Genomic DNA, 16,172 nt, shown 5'->3' on the forward strand with positions numbered 1-16,172 from the left:
GGTTAACATTTTCCCTTGTATTTGCTTCCACCATGTCTTCATCTTGAGAATTATCTCCACCAAAAATCAAATGTGTCATTTTACGTTTGGGTTTCTTATTTGATCGATCAATTTGGTCCCTCTCCTCAGTTGAGGGAAGAATTCCATGGTTGTCATTAAGGTTTTCCTTAGGGTTTGTCATCTGGCTGAGAGAGAATAGGCGGAAAACTATTTTTACAGAGAAAGTATGTTGTACTAGTATTTTAAACAATTTCTAACCAACATATATTGACTTATTTTTTAATTATCTATATTGACTAATTTATAATTAATATTTCCTCCGTTTCTTTTTAGTTGACACGTTTCTTTAGTCACGTTTGCCAATGTAAAAATTCAACCGTTAATATCTTTAATTACCGATTACCAAAAATTATAAAAAGTTGATATTTTGAAAATATACACGAATCTAACAAAACTCCACATGACTGTATTTTTTATTACGTATAAATCACAAAATACGATCAAAGAAAAGTGTGTGAATAGTACTAAGTCAAAACGTGTCAACTAAAAAAAACAGAGGTAGTATATAATTATATATTAATATTATAATCCAAGCATAGCTCGGACACTGACTAGTACTCCCTCTGTCCCTTATTTTTTGCCTCATTTGACTTTTCACGGTGTTCAAGACACGTCTTCAAATGCATATATCTCCATTTCTATACGCGTAAAAATTATAAAAACTTGATATTAATAAACTATACAATGAGACAATTCTAATAAGATCCCACATGAATATATTATCACTTATAAATCAACGAAAATTTATGGTCAAAGTTTTAAAAGTTTTGACCCATATTTTTACAATGGGGATACTACATATCAAAGTTTCAAAATGTTTAACTTTTCTTACTTTTCAAAAAGAAAAAAACCCTTTAATTGACAGAAACGGTGTGGTCTCTTAAAACCCCGCCCCACAAACATCCAAAGTAGAAACGGTAATGGGAAGAAAGTTGGAGTATTGGTTTCGAAAATAATTCTCCCAAGAACAATCTCAAATATGAATATCGAGTAGAAAGGATTTAGGGCATATTCAAACTCCTTTTCAACGAATTCAACTCATTCACTCGTTAATCACTAGGTAAATTCTTTCATTGCCTACTTCTTTCGAATTCTAATTGATTTTTTTTTTTTTTTTTCCCTTACATTGGCTAAGGTATTGTATAATGAGAATGTCAATTTGTGGTTTTGATTATGTTTTATGCCTTGAAATTGGATTGATAGATGTTTAATTTAAGCCTAAACTAGTTAATTACTGGCTATTTTTTGTGTAATTTGCTAGGTTCTGCTGCTAATACTTAATTGTTAACAATTAATGAAACCCATTACTAGTAATTTGGGTTTTACCTTGCAATTGAAACTTTTCAGATTATTTGAGATTTATACTTTGAGCATTTGTGATAATGGCTCAACTTAGCTGCTTTTGAATCGGTTAGAGTGTTAGTAATTTAGTGTTTGGTTTGCAATTGAAACTTTTCAGATTATTTGAACTGTTAAATTTTGAGTCGAGAGAGCATGTTTTGGATATTGGTTTGGTTAGAGTGTTAGACCATGTTTCAGGGTCCGATTGGTTTATTTGCAGTTTAAGAAATGTTTGAATGGAAGACAAGATGAGCTTGTTTGCGTTCATTGCTTGATATTAAAGGCGTATACATGATTCCTTTCGTTCGATGATTGATTAGTATTCCTATGCCATGATGTATCTTTGGATTCCTACTTTGTTATCACTAGTCTATAGTTGTTTCACTTGTCTGTGCTCGTCATTTGTTCAATTCATCATTATGATATTAATTTTTCTGAAGTACTATGTAGGACATATAGCATTTAATCTTTGTGGTTTAGATGGATAAGAGGAATAGCAATAACTTGTCATCGTCATTTATATGCGTGATGGGAAGCAGGTTCCTGTTGGTTACGCAAAGTGCTTCTTGTTGCCATTCTTGCTAATCACTAGGTTCTTATCAATGTCATCATCAACTCAAATCTCAATTAGAATTGGACTTAATTGAATACTTTTAATTTGCTTCTGTTAATGCCCACTTCATGTTGCATAACCGTTTGAAACCCTCAAACTTTATTATTTCAACAGTAGTCTTTGAGTCTAACTTTTCTAAACAAATGATGCTAAACTTTTTGCAGGTAAAGATGATTAAAATGTTTTGATGTTGGAGTCATTTCTAGATGATTTTTTTACATTTGAAGTGGAAACTTAGGAGCTAATTGGTAAATGGTAATGTCATTTCATACTTTATCTTGAAGGTTTCTTTTCATGAGTTGAACATTGTAAACTTGACTTTTTCTGCGTTCTTTGTGAGAATAAGAAAGTTTGCTAGTTCAAATTGTTAATGAAAGGATCAACTTGCAATTCCAAGGTATGGTTTCGTCTCCTGGACTCATGTTTGGTGTGTTTTTGGTTACTTTTCTATTATTTGAAGCACAGTAATTGATCTGAATGGAGCCACAGCTGACGATTTTTGTATGCATATTGGTGAAAGGTTCTCGAAGGAGATGGTGATGACTTTAGCAGGAACTCCAGCAATTCGACCGTCCATTTCTCTCATAAAAGCTTTGGAGCTGAAAAGCTGTTTCGACATTGGCTTCAGATCCTTTGAGCACCTCAAACAAGCCCATGCACGCCTTTTACGCCTTGGGTTGTGCCAAGAAAATCACCTCCTCGACACCCTTTTGGGATATTACACTCAATTTGGCAACACCCATTATTCCAAACTTATTTTCGATCAAACCAATGAGCCCAATATCTTTCTTTTTCATACAATTATTAAAGGGTTGGTTTCAAATGACTTATTTGAAGAAGCTATCAAATACTACCAATCTATGCGTTCAAAGAGCTTGTTGCCCAATAGATTTACTATTTCATTCGCCCTGAAAGCCTGTGCTAGGATTTATGACTATCGGTCGGGATTGAAAATCCATAGCCTTGTTGTAAAATTGGGTTTTGATAAATATGTGTTTGTTAATAATAGTCTGGTGTCCATGTACTCAAAATGTGGGAGTATATACGATGCCCATAAAGTATTTGATAATATGCCGGAGAAAGATTCACTCTCTTGGAATGTTATTATTAGTGGGTATCATGATGTTGGGAAATTTTCGGAAGTTTTGAGCTTGTTTAGAGGATTTTTGAGAAATGGTTTGAAACCAGATGAATTAACTCTTGCTAGGATTCTTTGTGCTTGTGCAGAGCTGGGCGCGCTTGAATTTGGTGAGTGGATTCACAGGTATATTAACTTAAATGGCTTAGTAAAAGATTTGGCTCTAAATACCTCGTTGATTTACATGTATACCAAGTGTGGATGTATGGACAAAGCACGGGGTATCTTTGATCAAATGCTTGAAAAGGATGTAGTTGCTTGGACTTCTATTATTCAAGGGTATGTGGTAAATGGTTTTGCAAAGGAAGCAATAGACATGTTCTTTGAAATGGAGAGAGAGAATGTAAAGCCTGATTGCTACGCCATTGTTGCCATGGTACATGCGTGTACAAGGCTTGGAGCAATGAAATTGGGAGAGCGGGCAATCAACTCCCTTAAGTGGGAAGAAGTGGTGGCCAACCTTCCTCTTGGAAAAACCATAATTGACATGTATGCTAAATGTGGGAATTCTAACTCTGCATGGAAAGTTTTTAAAGAGATGAAGGAGAGAGACATTGCAGTTTGGACTTCTACAATGTCTGGCCTATTCATGAATGGGCATGCTAAAGTTGCATTTGGTCTTTTTGCCCAGATGGTAAAATTTGGTCTCCAACCAAATGGTAGTACTTTCATAGGCCTGCTAAACCTTCGTGTCTGTGGTAAACGTCATTCAGCAATCAAGATCATTTCAGGGATTACTAGAAGAGCGATTGTGCTAAGAGACACGAACCTCCATTGCTTTATTGTCGGGACATGTTTGTGTAAAGATTATCGGTAAAGTTTCAATACATACGGCAAACTTCTTGGTTGGATGACAATATAACCAAGACAAACAGCATAGCTCTGTCCTCTGTGAACTTTACAAATATACGCGGAAGTTTTTACAGATGCAAAAGAAAGAAGGTGATGTTTAGTTGAATACTTTTTGTGCAGCAAACATTTCTATGGGAAATCTTGCTACTGTATCTCTTGCTTTCCCCTTTTTGTGACTCTAAGCTAAAACCAAAATTCTGATGATTCTAAGGATCATATTCCTTTGTTTCTGTATCTCTTGCTTCCCCCTTTTTCCTACATCGATTCTTACTCTATTTTATACTTCACCAAACTTCATGAGTAATGAAGTTGATGATAATGAAGATAAAGCTGAATTTTGGATAAGCTTCCTGAAATGTTTTCAGGTTCTCTCTCCCTCTTTTTCTTTTCCAGAATATATTTATATCTGCTGCATTATTTCCCAGTGGTGACTTGGAAATGGGGGATTTAGGGCTCATTTCTCTCACATTTTCACTGTAAATTTGTTAAAAATAGCTAACATTTTTTTTTCAGATGCAACCATTTAATAATGTATCCCTATCAGATCTTAAAAGTTTTGGTAAATCTTTGAGTTCTTTTATATATTAGAAAGTTTATTTGTTACTTCATAGACAAATAAATTCTACTTTTTTTTTCTTTTTATTTACTTTTGTGAATATGAGACTGAAACCAACAGGGAATTGGGGCAGATTTTCTCTGGGTTAAAAAAAATTTTGATGATAATATATCTAAGTCTTCTTTTATAGATTATTATGGGTGTATCATAATTGCTTTTGTTATAGTGCTAGGTGACCTATCTTCAATAATGCATGGGACATATATATGTGTTTTTCAGTCACCGTGTTTTGGCAATTATGCTATGCCACGAACTGGAAAGAAGTTTTGATTCAATCGGAACATATTCAGTAAGTTATCTTATGTATTCTGAGTTAAGGAATAAAGGGAGACCAATGCTACAGTTTTGATGAGATAAATCAAGAAGTAGTGCTTTTTGTGGAGGAAACAAAGACCAATTGAGAGCACATTTGGTCAGCATGTTAACATCCACTGGACACAGAACGGAATGAGTTTTATCATTTACTCCCCCACCTTATTTGATACTTTTCCATTTACTTTTTCAGATTTAAACAAAACCTTGCGCTAGATGATTTGAAGGTTTATTAGGAAGCGCTTCTAAACATTGATGTATCAGCTGGATTCGCTCGCCTCTGACCTCTGAGACTAGTATAGATTATGAATCAAATAAAGACCTTACCTAGAGCAATTGATCAAGTATCAATAAACAATTCAAACGATCTTGAACATTGAAGATAGTTCTTCGTTCCAGATTCGAGTGGCAGGTACTTCATTTGATCATTCATTTTCAGATTCTCCAGGTCACAAGATCCCCAACTTTTAACCAGGTATCGACTTCCAATCTTTTTGTTAGAAGAAAATTTCTAATGTTAGCAATTTAATATTGTAGAAGTAATTTGATTGGTTATTGCCTGAATATAAACATCTTTCAGGATGAACAGCTATTTATAATGCTATCAAATGGATTCATAGGCATTCACGAAAGAGAAATTCTTTGTGCAATGCTTCTGCTCTTTTTATAAATTTTTTGAGGCAATATAGTCTTGTTATGCTTCACGATTTGATAACCTTCGACTGCATGAACTCCTGTATCGGCCTACTCAATGTGTTTCTGCATTCTCGACTATAACTATATTTGGTAAGCCAGAGTTGGAACTCTTGGAAGTATTGGAGTTGAGAACTGATGATGTGCACAGCGGCTCGGCAGAGTAGCAGTTGAAGTAATTTGTATGATTCTATGCACAAAGATATGCAATTATGCCGAGCAGGCGAGCAGGGCAGTGGTAGTTTGTATGATACTCCCTCCGTCTTTTTATTAAAAACCTTTATTTTATTTTGGGGAGCCCAAAATTAAGAGCTTATTTCTATTTTAAGGTTAGTACTGTTTGAGAATTCTCCTCTTTTTGATGAGTTATCACTTTTTTTTTGTACTGATGACATCAATTTCCAACACTTTATCTCCCTCTCTTCAATTATTCCCAACCACTTTTTTATTCCTCTCTATCTCTCTCTAACCCTACATGCATTTATGTACTTCTACTAACTTTTTTAATTCCCGTGAAAACCCAAATAGTCTCTTAATTAAGAGACGGAGGAAATAATATTTACAAATATGTTTTACTTCGGTAGGATAAATGTATGAAATATTATCATTTAGATATTGTAACATTTACATGAAAGAAACACTGTGAAAGTTTGTATGATGGAATTATAAAAAATTTCATAATATTGTACTCCTATCCGATTTATTTTGGTTACCCATTAAATGTCTTCTTTTGTTATGTACATTTAACCTATTAACTTACTCTTTTCCCACTCTAAATAAGATACAAATTGATTACTCTCTCCGTTGTTGTTTTTTTTTTTTTTTTTTTTTCACAATCTAAAATGCGTATCTTTGACCCCAATTAAACATGTGTAAAAAAAAAATATATATATATATATATATATATATATATATATTTTGAAAATTCATTTCAAGAAAAATCTACACAAATATCCTACATGATATTGTTTTGATGATCTTCATAATAGTGTATCTTTGTAGTCAAAGTTTTCAAAAATTGGCCATAAAAGTCAAAACGTACTTAAAAAAAATGTTTAGTAATTTTGGTGTGAAATTATTTTATTAGAAATTTAGAATCTATCTTTTTAAACTTAATTTTTTTTTTTTTGAAAATAAGTGAAAATGAGAAGATCCATCTATTAATTAAGGCTACAACAATTCAAAATCAATTAGTATGATACAACTTAAAAAGAAAATTACGTTCAACCTCCAAATTAGCTTGGACTATTAACCCTTGGAAAGACCTAGTTTTATATACCACAGAAGATAAACAAGGTAGCACCAATGATGAAATATTTGCGCATCTGAACTTGAATCACTTTTTTTTTTTTTTTTTTTTTTTTTTTGGTAAGAAAAATTATTCCACCGTTATACATTGTTCATCTTAGACATTTTTGGGTATTTGATAATTTATTGAAAAAGATGGCACATTAAGAGAGGCGAGTCATAAAGATTTATTTCTCGGATTGATATTGTGAAGGATGAAGGTGAGAGTGATAGCTTGTGGGGAGGCAGGCAATAGAGGTAGCTGGTGGCGAGTGGTGGTGGCTATCACGGCACGGTATTAGCAGTAGTGGTGCCGGTGCATGTGGAGCCAAATGAAAGAAAGAGTGGAATGAGGTAATTTTATGGACGAGGCAAAGGGTTCACTCAAGCCAAAATGCAGGTGACATTTAACAATTCACTTATTATTTATAGAGAATATAATGTGTTAGTGGTTAGGATAGAGAAAACATACTCAAGCTATTTGCATATATATAAAGGTAAGAAAAATAATTATTAGGAAGCATTCCTCACTAGGGGAATTTCTAATGTAAGGATAAGGATGAGATTCCGTATATGCTTGAACTATTTTGCTTATACTTGTGACTTGTGTTACTAGTTAGGAAGGAGTACATCAATAGTGCTTAGAATATGCTTCCTTCAAACAATTTCTTTCCAAAATTAACGAAAGGTAATTTTACAAACATTTATGAAGATGATAAAATAGAAAAACAGCTCTATTGAGTTTTTATTCGCATTAAAATTTGAAATCCGCAGTCTGCACTCGACCAATGATCCTCCTGCTTCAGGCCCCCCCAAATCTGAGGGTGGCTGCCTGACTGGTCTACTGTCATTCCGATACAACATAAAGATACATTAATTCCAAATCTGTATATAAGAGTATACGACTGCCCAAGCAGCTCATATCTTCAACCTCCACTAGTCCACTGCTGATAAATGATCAGAATTCAGAAATATGACCTCCAACCAAGATCCCAAAACAAGGGGGGGTCACATTAATATGATTATAAATGTAGGTGTCTCTCTGAGGTCTTGTAGATGCTCAAGAGTCTGTAAATGGTAGATCGGCTTGTCTTCCAATTTCATTTGTGTTACTGGCTAAAAACCTCACATAACCAAAGCCAGCATTCAGTCTAACAAATCCCTATTGTAGCCTGTAGCTTGCCTCATCTTTCAACTCTACCCGTATTATTAGAAAAAAATTCTTTCAGGAACAATGAGCTGCATCAGCAGTGGAAAGACTCTTAGCATTACCCACATAACCATCTGAATACCCTTGCCACCCTTTACTCAAGAATACTGTGCTAATGGAAAACTAGCAAGCGTATGATACCCAGTTGTTAGGGTCACTACTTAGAAAGCAGCAAGACTATTGTGCCCTACTGGTAGAGTCATTGGTTAGATGGGAGAAAGTGTATGGTCTATAGATGGCAGATTCTTTATTCAGATCAGACTTGAACTGAAATAAGTGCACATTGCACCATCTGCCTCTCTGTTGAATCAAGTATCAACAGAAGAATTCAGGGATCCACAGTCTCCACCATGTAGGAAGGCAAAGGATCAAGATCTGAGCTTTGACCAGTGGGGGACCTGGGGGTCTTAAGAAGTAAGAACAGAGGGATAGTATAAGATCCTATAGATTTGTTTAACTAAGATAGTGATACACCACTGACAGAGTGTCAGAATTAAACAGGAATTACGGGCAGAATATAAAGAAAACGACAAAATTGATAGATGATATGTGGATTACAGAACATTATAAGGATTTTCAAGGTTTCAAGAAGCTTGATCCTCTCCCAAATACACTGAAACTGGAACACTCGATAAATTTTTTATACTTTCTTCCTCTATTCTCCTATATACATAGACACACTGCTCTCTTCTATTTAATTCTCCCTACTTCGTCCTCTAGCTATTTCATAAGAGGAAAAAAAAAAATCATATTTTAATGTATCCCTCCCCTACAATCCATGCATGACATTGAGCAGGACAGAGATCATAGAGCATAGAAGGTGTTCAGAACTCATTCTTTAGCTTTGTATATAAGGTATTTGAAAATAGTAGTATAAATAATGTTTGAAATTATTAGTATAGATAATGTGCAGCAGAAGATTGTTAAAATTAAATTCTAACAAGGATCAATCTCACATCTTGTATTATTCAGAAATACTTCTTCAGATGATTAAACTTAAGGAAATCTTTAACACATTACTACCAATAAGATTCCAGTAACACCACTAATCTCAGCTATTAAACAATTTTAAAATACAGAAAATGTATAAGAAATTAATTAGTGAAAAAATACATGTAATTGATTGATACGAAGTATAGTTATCACAGAATCATATAGCTGGGATGGTATGCTTGTAACATTGTATTAAGATCCTAAATTCAAGATTGTTTACTCAAATAGAATAGGAAGATTCCATAAGATATGATTTCAATTCAGATGGGAATCAATCATTTCTTGGGTCATAATACTACATCAAAAAAATTGATAGAGATTTGAACGTTCACAGTTTTAGGGTTGATTCTATACTTCTATGTTTGGCTGGATGTAATCCAAGATCAGGAAAATTTGGTAGTTAAACAGGCTAACTTGAGTTCTCTACTTGGGTGGCATGAAGCAACAGTAAGCATGCTGTTTTCATGATGAAAGACCTTAATACTTAATAGAGGTGTACAGTGCAAGCTCAGCTGATTGTGGTGAGGTCACTTGTGCTCTCTTCTCTCTCAATATATAGTGGTTTAAAGAGATAATGGTTATGTAACTTATGTCAACCAATGTCCTTTAATACTAGCAGATGGATCCACTAAAAGGTTGACTCATCATATAGGCATCTGTAATGAGTCTTTTGTCATTCTCGCCAACTTCAGGCAGTTAACCATCAAGCAAAATGGAAGCAGCATCAAAAGCTGGTACAGGAAGTTACATAAACATCACAAAAGGATTTATCTGCCTTCTTCCAATCAGTTCTTCCCTATGCATTATGCTCAATTCTTCAATCTAATGGAGTCCCATGGAAAAAGAAACAGGAGAGCTTTAGATGCTCCTCATTTATCAGAAAATAGCAACGGAAACGAAGAAAGAGATGTAAAATTTGATGATGACGGTCCTTTTTATTAACTCGTTCAAAACTATCAGCAACAGTTCAATGATACTCCAACTTTTCCTCATCACAACCCATATCTAAACAATTTTCAACTGCTAATACAAACTTGAAAAGATGGAATTAACATATTAAGTATGTCAACAAAATATGCACCATGAGCAAAGGACTTATGCTTGTTTTCATGTGGGTCAGTGCATGATCAATGCTTACCTCACTAGACATGGTCACTGCTTCAAATTCAGGGTCAAGTAGGTATCTACCTACCAAAACTTTGATTAATCCACACACATGGCACCAGACTCCTGATGGACGAGATTCTTTCAAAAACATGCCAATCCTAGAATATTGCTTATCAGCATGAGCTTGTTAAAGCTCCAGCGGAGATGGATCAGTAGCCTCTGAGGGAAACTCGAGCCATTCATCTCCGAGTTCCAAAAGAATTTTACAAGAAGATGAGCTTTATCACCACGACAGTCATTTATCAATCTTCCACCGGCAGATCCAGAGAAAAAAAAAAAAAAAAAATCCTAGGTTCATTTTCAACACGGCTACACCAGCTTCTGAGGAATCACACTAATTATATATATGAACTTCTTCCTGTCATCAGGAGCACCTTAGGGCCCAAAGGAGAGCACAGGTGCCTCCTAAGTTTTAGGTTCCAACCAACTCCCAATTTTCCAAATTTATCCTATTGTTGCCCCTTCTACATTCTCCCTTCCAAGGAAGAGCACCATAAGGATATCTTAGTGCCCTCTGAAGGCCTCTCCCTTTTTTTCACATTTACTCAACACGCATTCCAATCCCTTCCAAGACCATTATCTGACCCTCTTCCCCTCTTTTTCTTCCTTTTATTCTAGGGTTTGAGGTGAGCGAAGTAGAGGTTAAGTTTGGAGAGAGTCCAGGTTTAATGATTTGATTGAAAAAGTTATATAAGATGACCAAATCAGCTTAAGCAAAAGAAGAGCAAGAAGTCGAAAAAAATGCAATCAATATAAATACAATGGATTAATCAGACATCATGATTAAAAATTGCACTAGAAATATATCATACACCATCACCACAAAGTGTGCATACAAAAAGTTGTAATACAAAAAGAAATATCTCTACCTATAAAGTCTCAACTAGAAGGCCAGTGCCAAAGTAGTTAAAACTCACTTAGTTACCAATGTCCGAAAAACTTAGTCATTGTCCTCTGCCCATCAATTCATCAGAATCTGAATCACTTGCGTTATAGCCTAAATAGACCGCAGACAGAAAATCAGAATAAGGAAAGGGAAAAATATAAGAATGATATAAGTGAGCAAGAACAAGAAAAGTCAGGTTTTTTTCAAGGGAGGGGATGAAGGAGGAGGTTACCAGGGTGCTTTTCGCCCACTCTCCAAACTGATGATCTTACCCTAGAAGCCTTTGACATCCATACTTTTGCCTGAAACCCATAAATAGTGAGACATGATCTCAAACAAATAAGCAACATCATGGCACAAACCAAAGCTATCAAGAAGCAACTTATAAAAAGCACACTGAGTACAATCTCACATCAATTCTAGCTGCTTCTACTAATTTCTTACTGACAAGAGAGCCTCAAACTGCTCGGATATGTATTCCTAGGAAGAAGAAAGGACTATGCACATAATAAAAAATAATAATCTTTACAACTTTAAAGCAAGCTATACAAATAACTACACCCCTAATATTTAGCCAAATCATTCGCCCACTTCATGTCGGAGCACACTCAAGTACCAGCTAGTGCTTCAACAAAGGAGCAAAAGAAGAACTAACATATTCTGATTCCAATTCAAATTAAGGATCCAACCAAACCCTAGTTTAAAGGAATCTAAATGTTTTTATTTTATTACTCAAGCACAACTAAAATCATAATACTACCCCATTAGAGAACAATCAACCCCCAAGCACAAGGATCCCATACAACTCAAAAAGCTGACACAAACCCAGAATTTATCCATTCAATTCAAAGAAAATGCAAAGTTGTGCAATCACAATAGTCAACAAACAAATCAATCAACTGACAAAAATCCACAGTCACATTAAATTCAGCCAATAAAAAATGATGGGCATCCATAAAAATCACCAAATAACACAAAATTTTTTAAATTGAACCAAAAAATTTCCCCAAAAAAATAAATTTAAAAATCAAACCTTTAGGGCATATTCAAATTCACTAACTAGCATCACTAATTCACGAAATTAACAAAACCCCACAATTAAACTCATAAAATTAACACAATCTAAAATGATGGGCATCCATAAAAATCTCAAAAAATGAAAAAAAAAGGAAGGACCTTTTGGACATCTCTGGGAGTACTTGCATATTAGTATCGCCGCCTTTAGCCTCCTTGAGAGTGTCTTGAAACCACCGCATCACACAGTCGGCCACCACCTCCGACAACGGCTGCCGCGCCTCTCTGCCGCCGTTGCTGCTACTGCCTCCGTTTTGCATGTCGTTTTACTGCTAATTCTCTGCGTTTTACTCAATTATTTTCTGATTTTTTTTTTCTTTTACAATAATAAAAGAGGAGAAAATCAAGGAGGAAGATATGAGAAATGGAAGCAATTGTAGCAAGAGAGATTCTCGGTGAGAAGGGTTTTTACAAATTTGAAGTCAATTATATAGAACGACGTCGTTTTGTATAGCAAAGCAGGGTCAGCAGATATCCAGTTGCCAATTGATAAAGTGACAACCTTTTGCGGTTTTACATCCAAGATCCAACTAGAATTTTTTCCTTCTGATTCGTTTGTTTTAAATATTTTTTTTTCTTTTAGAAAAAAATGAAGGACTATGCTGAATCGGCACTCCTCACAAGTTATGTCAGCGGTCAGCCCACCTTCGCAAGTCAACGCCTGAAAGTAGAGGAGTAGGTAAGGGAATTTCCCTATTCCCAAGCAAATGTAGTTGGTAGGGGGTTGAATTTTTGACCTCAAAGTAATAACGTGAGTTCCCATCAATTCCACTAAACTATGTGGTATAATTGTTCTCTCTAACTACCAATTTATTTTTTTTATTTTTATTTTATTTGTTTTCATATTATGTACAAATAACGGTATTTTAAGAATTACATGTAATAATAATGCTATCTTATCTTAAGGATTACATGTAGAATTACATGGGTTACTCAAGCATAAAAACCTCAAGTTATACATAGAATTATGGAGTACTTCGTAGGTTTGATAGGATAAATTTATACTATGTATTCTTGTATCTAAGATGTATGTAATTGTGTATATCAATGGTATACTTATAAATAGTTGCAAACTGCAAATTTTTAATGGAAAAATATAATCAGTTTTCATTTATTTGGGCTAATGCGCGGGTATTCCTCTTCTCTTTATCTTCTTTTCTCCTAAACCTCAAGATCAAATTGCTTAAAGAAGGAGTAAATTCAATTACCCATCTCGCACTTTATTGAATCTTAATCAAATGTTGAATTCGTCATACTAGTAGTTTTTATCGTGGAAGTATATGAATTGTCACGGTCGTTGCAATTATAATTTGTTAAATCACCATACATCCAAGTATCATTTATTTATGATTTTATTTACAATATTTAGATATGCTTAAATATTGAATATTTTGCCTCCTCAAATACTCTGACGCTCCTTTAGTATGTAATCTATGATATAACCAAATACCTCTAATATACATTTGCTTGTTCAGATCATCCCGTATAAACATATGTGTACTTGGACAACTACAACTTCACTTGATAATGTTAAACAAATGTAACAATATTAAACATTATCAAATAATGAAGTGCTAGCCTCTTTCTGTTGTATATACACAAAGCTTGTTACATTATATACATTATACACACGTTAAGTTCATAGTTCCTAGTAGAATCTATGCTCAACTATATTAATTAAGCACCAGTGGTCTAGTGGTAGAATAGACCCGGGTTCGATTTCCGGCTGGTGCAATAAAGCTATGAAGAAATTTGCGCCTAACGTGGCAGATTGGGTCCGCCACCATTTGTCTAACCTTCATCAGATTATGATTATGCTAGAGCGCATCTGAGCTTTGTTCTTTTTAGTCCATTTTTGTATAAAATAAACTATTATTGCAGGAAAGAAGTGATTGTTACTAATCAACTACTTATCATCCAAACTTATCGTTTCAAATTTTTTGAATTAATCTGAAGAGATCATCGCGGCATCAGTCTTTAAGATCAAAAAGTATCAAATTTTAAAATTTACTACAAAAGGTTCGTATCTCCAAATGGAGAGAAAATTTATGTACTCCATACTTTTATATCCTCAAAAAAATTTCTAATTCCTAGCTACTATGTTTTTTTTGACAAGATCCTAGCTACTATGTTGGTTGAAGTCTTTGAAATCATTGATTTGGTTTCTTTCTTTTTTTTTTTTTTTGGTGCAATTGGTTTCAAACACGGAAAAATTGGAAAAGAAAAATATTAAAAGATAAAAATGGAAATTTTCATGAGGTACCTTTTCGATCAGTTTACATGAATACAGGAATCTCATCAAAATTTCCTGCTATGTTTTAACAAAAATATATGAATAATAAGTATTCGAGTATATTTTTGTTTGTTTGCTTAAGTTAAAGTATATTTTTGTGGACAACTATCGAGGAAGACAAAGATTTAGTAAAACCATGTTGAAGTTCCTTCCATAAATTTCTATCCATGGACCTGATGAATTTAAGATGTTTTAGGAAAAATAGCTTTATTTATTAATTTAAATCTTGTGAAAGAAATAATCATACAAAAAAAAAAAAAGGAAAGAAAGAAAGCTTTCAGAAAATTCAAATGTAGTTACTCCGTACTTTTAAGTTTGAAGACATTTGATTATAACACGAAGTTGATTTATGTCATACAAAATACCAATACGCAATGTCAATTGAGATTAGTAGCAACATAGCGCGAAAGAGGAGGGGTGGATGAGATTCGAATCCGTGACCTTTGTGTCACACTAGCTTCAATACCATACTAGTGGACCAACTCAAGTTTATAGTTAAGGCCTAGGAATATGTTTCATACTCAATCATCGAAGGTCCGAAGTTAACCTCTTACTTTCACTATATGGTCTCATTCTACCATCTCATTTGTTCAAGATTTGTGACAATCTATTGATTAAAATGGAGCAAGTAATATGAGACAAATAGAATATAACTTAAAATGATCAAATACATTAAATCAGATTAACATGTTATATAAATTAATATATACTGTAGTATTGATTATTTAGCATTAAAAAAATTTAAACGGTAGTTTTTTCCTCCAAAGCTACTTTTACAATTATGGAAGGAAATCGTGTACACATCTATGTACACCAATGGTTTGCATATCAACATGATACATATTACCTTAAAAGTACAAATAATAATCAAAGAAAATAATCAATGTGATAGTATCTGTAAAAGTATTATTGTACAATTGTTGTATTATTATTAATTATCTGGCCTCACTCTAACCGTCCGAGGATAACAATTTAATAACCCTTGGATCTCCACCCTTATCCAAGTGTTCTAAAAAAACAAATTAATATTTTCTTGCATTTATAAAAATAATTCACATAATTTGATAAAGTGAATGAACCTAGCAAATTCATTTTAAGGTAAAAAATCATACCAAAAATGCTATAAAAATGTCAACATTTAGACCCTTGAAGTACTATACTATTACTGTCACAAATAATTGTTTTGCTAGCGAGAGCATCTCTCTCTAATAACCCTGTTGGATATCGATGGATAAGGGCAAAGGAAAAGAAATCGTTTCTTCCTACGACTTTGAAATCCTGGCTTCGCCCCAATCGAAGGGAGAGAGAAGCCGTCCACCCAGCCGAATCAACGCCCGATACCCACCACCACGACTACCAACACCAGCGACGCAAACTTTTTCTTGCGTCCAGTGCAATGCTAGGTTTGCTTCTCAATATGACTTGCGTGGTCATATGACGTACATCCATACTAAGCCACTACCCAGTGTCTCTTCCCAGGAGGCGTGGCAGGCGGTCAACCTACGAGCCCACGATGGTAATCCACCACCCCAACTCGTTGAATTGTTCCATATCCAATTAAAGCGTGAGCGTGAAATTGAGGCCGCCAACTTGGTCCAATTGCTACTATCACCACCAACACTAGCTCCACCGGCACC

The 16,172-nt window shown here is 34.4% G+C and overlaps 2 protein-coding genes across 3 annotated transcripts; one reads left to right on the forward strand and one right to left on the reverse strand.

Annotated features, from left to right (window-relative positions):
- Positions 1–904: 904 nt before the first annotated feature.
- Positions 905–6,444, forward strand: LOC110730535 (putative pentatricopeptide repeat-containing protein At3g08820). 2 transcript variants are annotated; one of them, XR_002513081.1, is made up of 3 exons: positions 905–1,120; positions 2,179–5,407; positions 5,513–6,444. XR_002513081.1 is itself a non-coding variant. In XM_021910347.1 (3 exons), the coding sequence occupies exon 3, from the start codon at positions 2,548–2,550 to the stop codon at positions 3,967–3,969; it is 1,422 nt and encodes a 473-aa protein (XP_021766039.1). In that variant the 5' UTR covers positions 906–1,120; positions 2,179–2,411; positions 2,535–2,547; the 3' UTR covers positions 3,970–6,444. The 2 variants fall into 2 exon arrangements, 1 of the variants encoding a protein (XP_021766039.1); XM_021910347.1 differs by having other exon boundaries at positions 906–1,120; positions 2,179–2,411; positions 2,535–6,444.
- A 2,371-nt stretch (positions 6,445–8,815) lies between these two features.
- Positions 8,816–12,801, reverse strand: LOC110732545. Its single transcript, XM_021912502.1, has 3 exons — positions 12,345–12,801; positions 11,401–11,549; positions 8,816–11,279 (listed from the first exon to the last, which is right to left on the reverse strand). The coding sequence occupies exons 1-3, from the start codon at positions 12,500–12,502 to the stop codon at positions 11,227–11,229; spliced, it is 360 nt and encodes a 119-aa protein (XP_021768194.1). The 5' UTR covers positions 12,503–12,801; the 3' UTR covers positions 8,816–11,226.
- Between the last annotated feature and the right edge of the window lie 3,371 nt (positions 12,802–16,172).

This window comes from Chenopodium quinoa, unplaced genomic scaffold, assembly GCF_001683475.1.
Source record: "Chenopodium quinoa cultivar QQ74 unplaced genomic scaffold, ASM168347v1, whole genome shotgun sequence".
Lineage (NCBI taxonomy): Eukaryota > Viridiplantae > Streptophyta > Magnoliopsida > Caryophyllales > Amaranthaceae > Chenopodium > Chenopodium quinoa.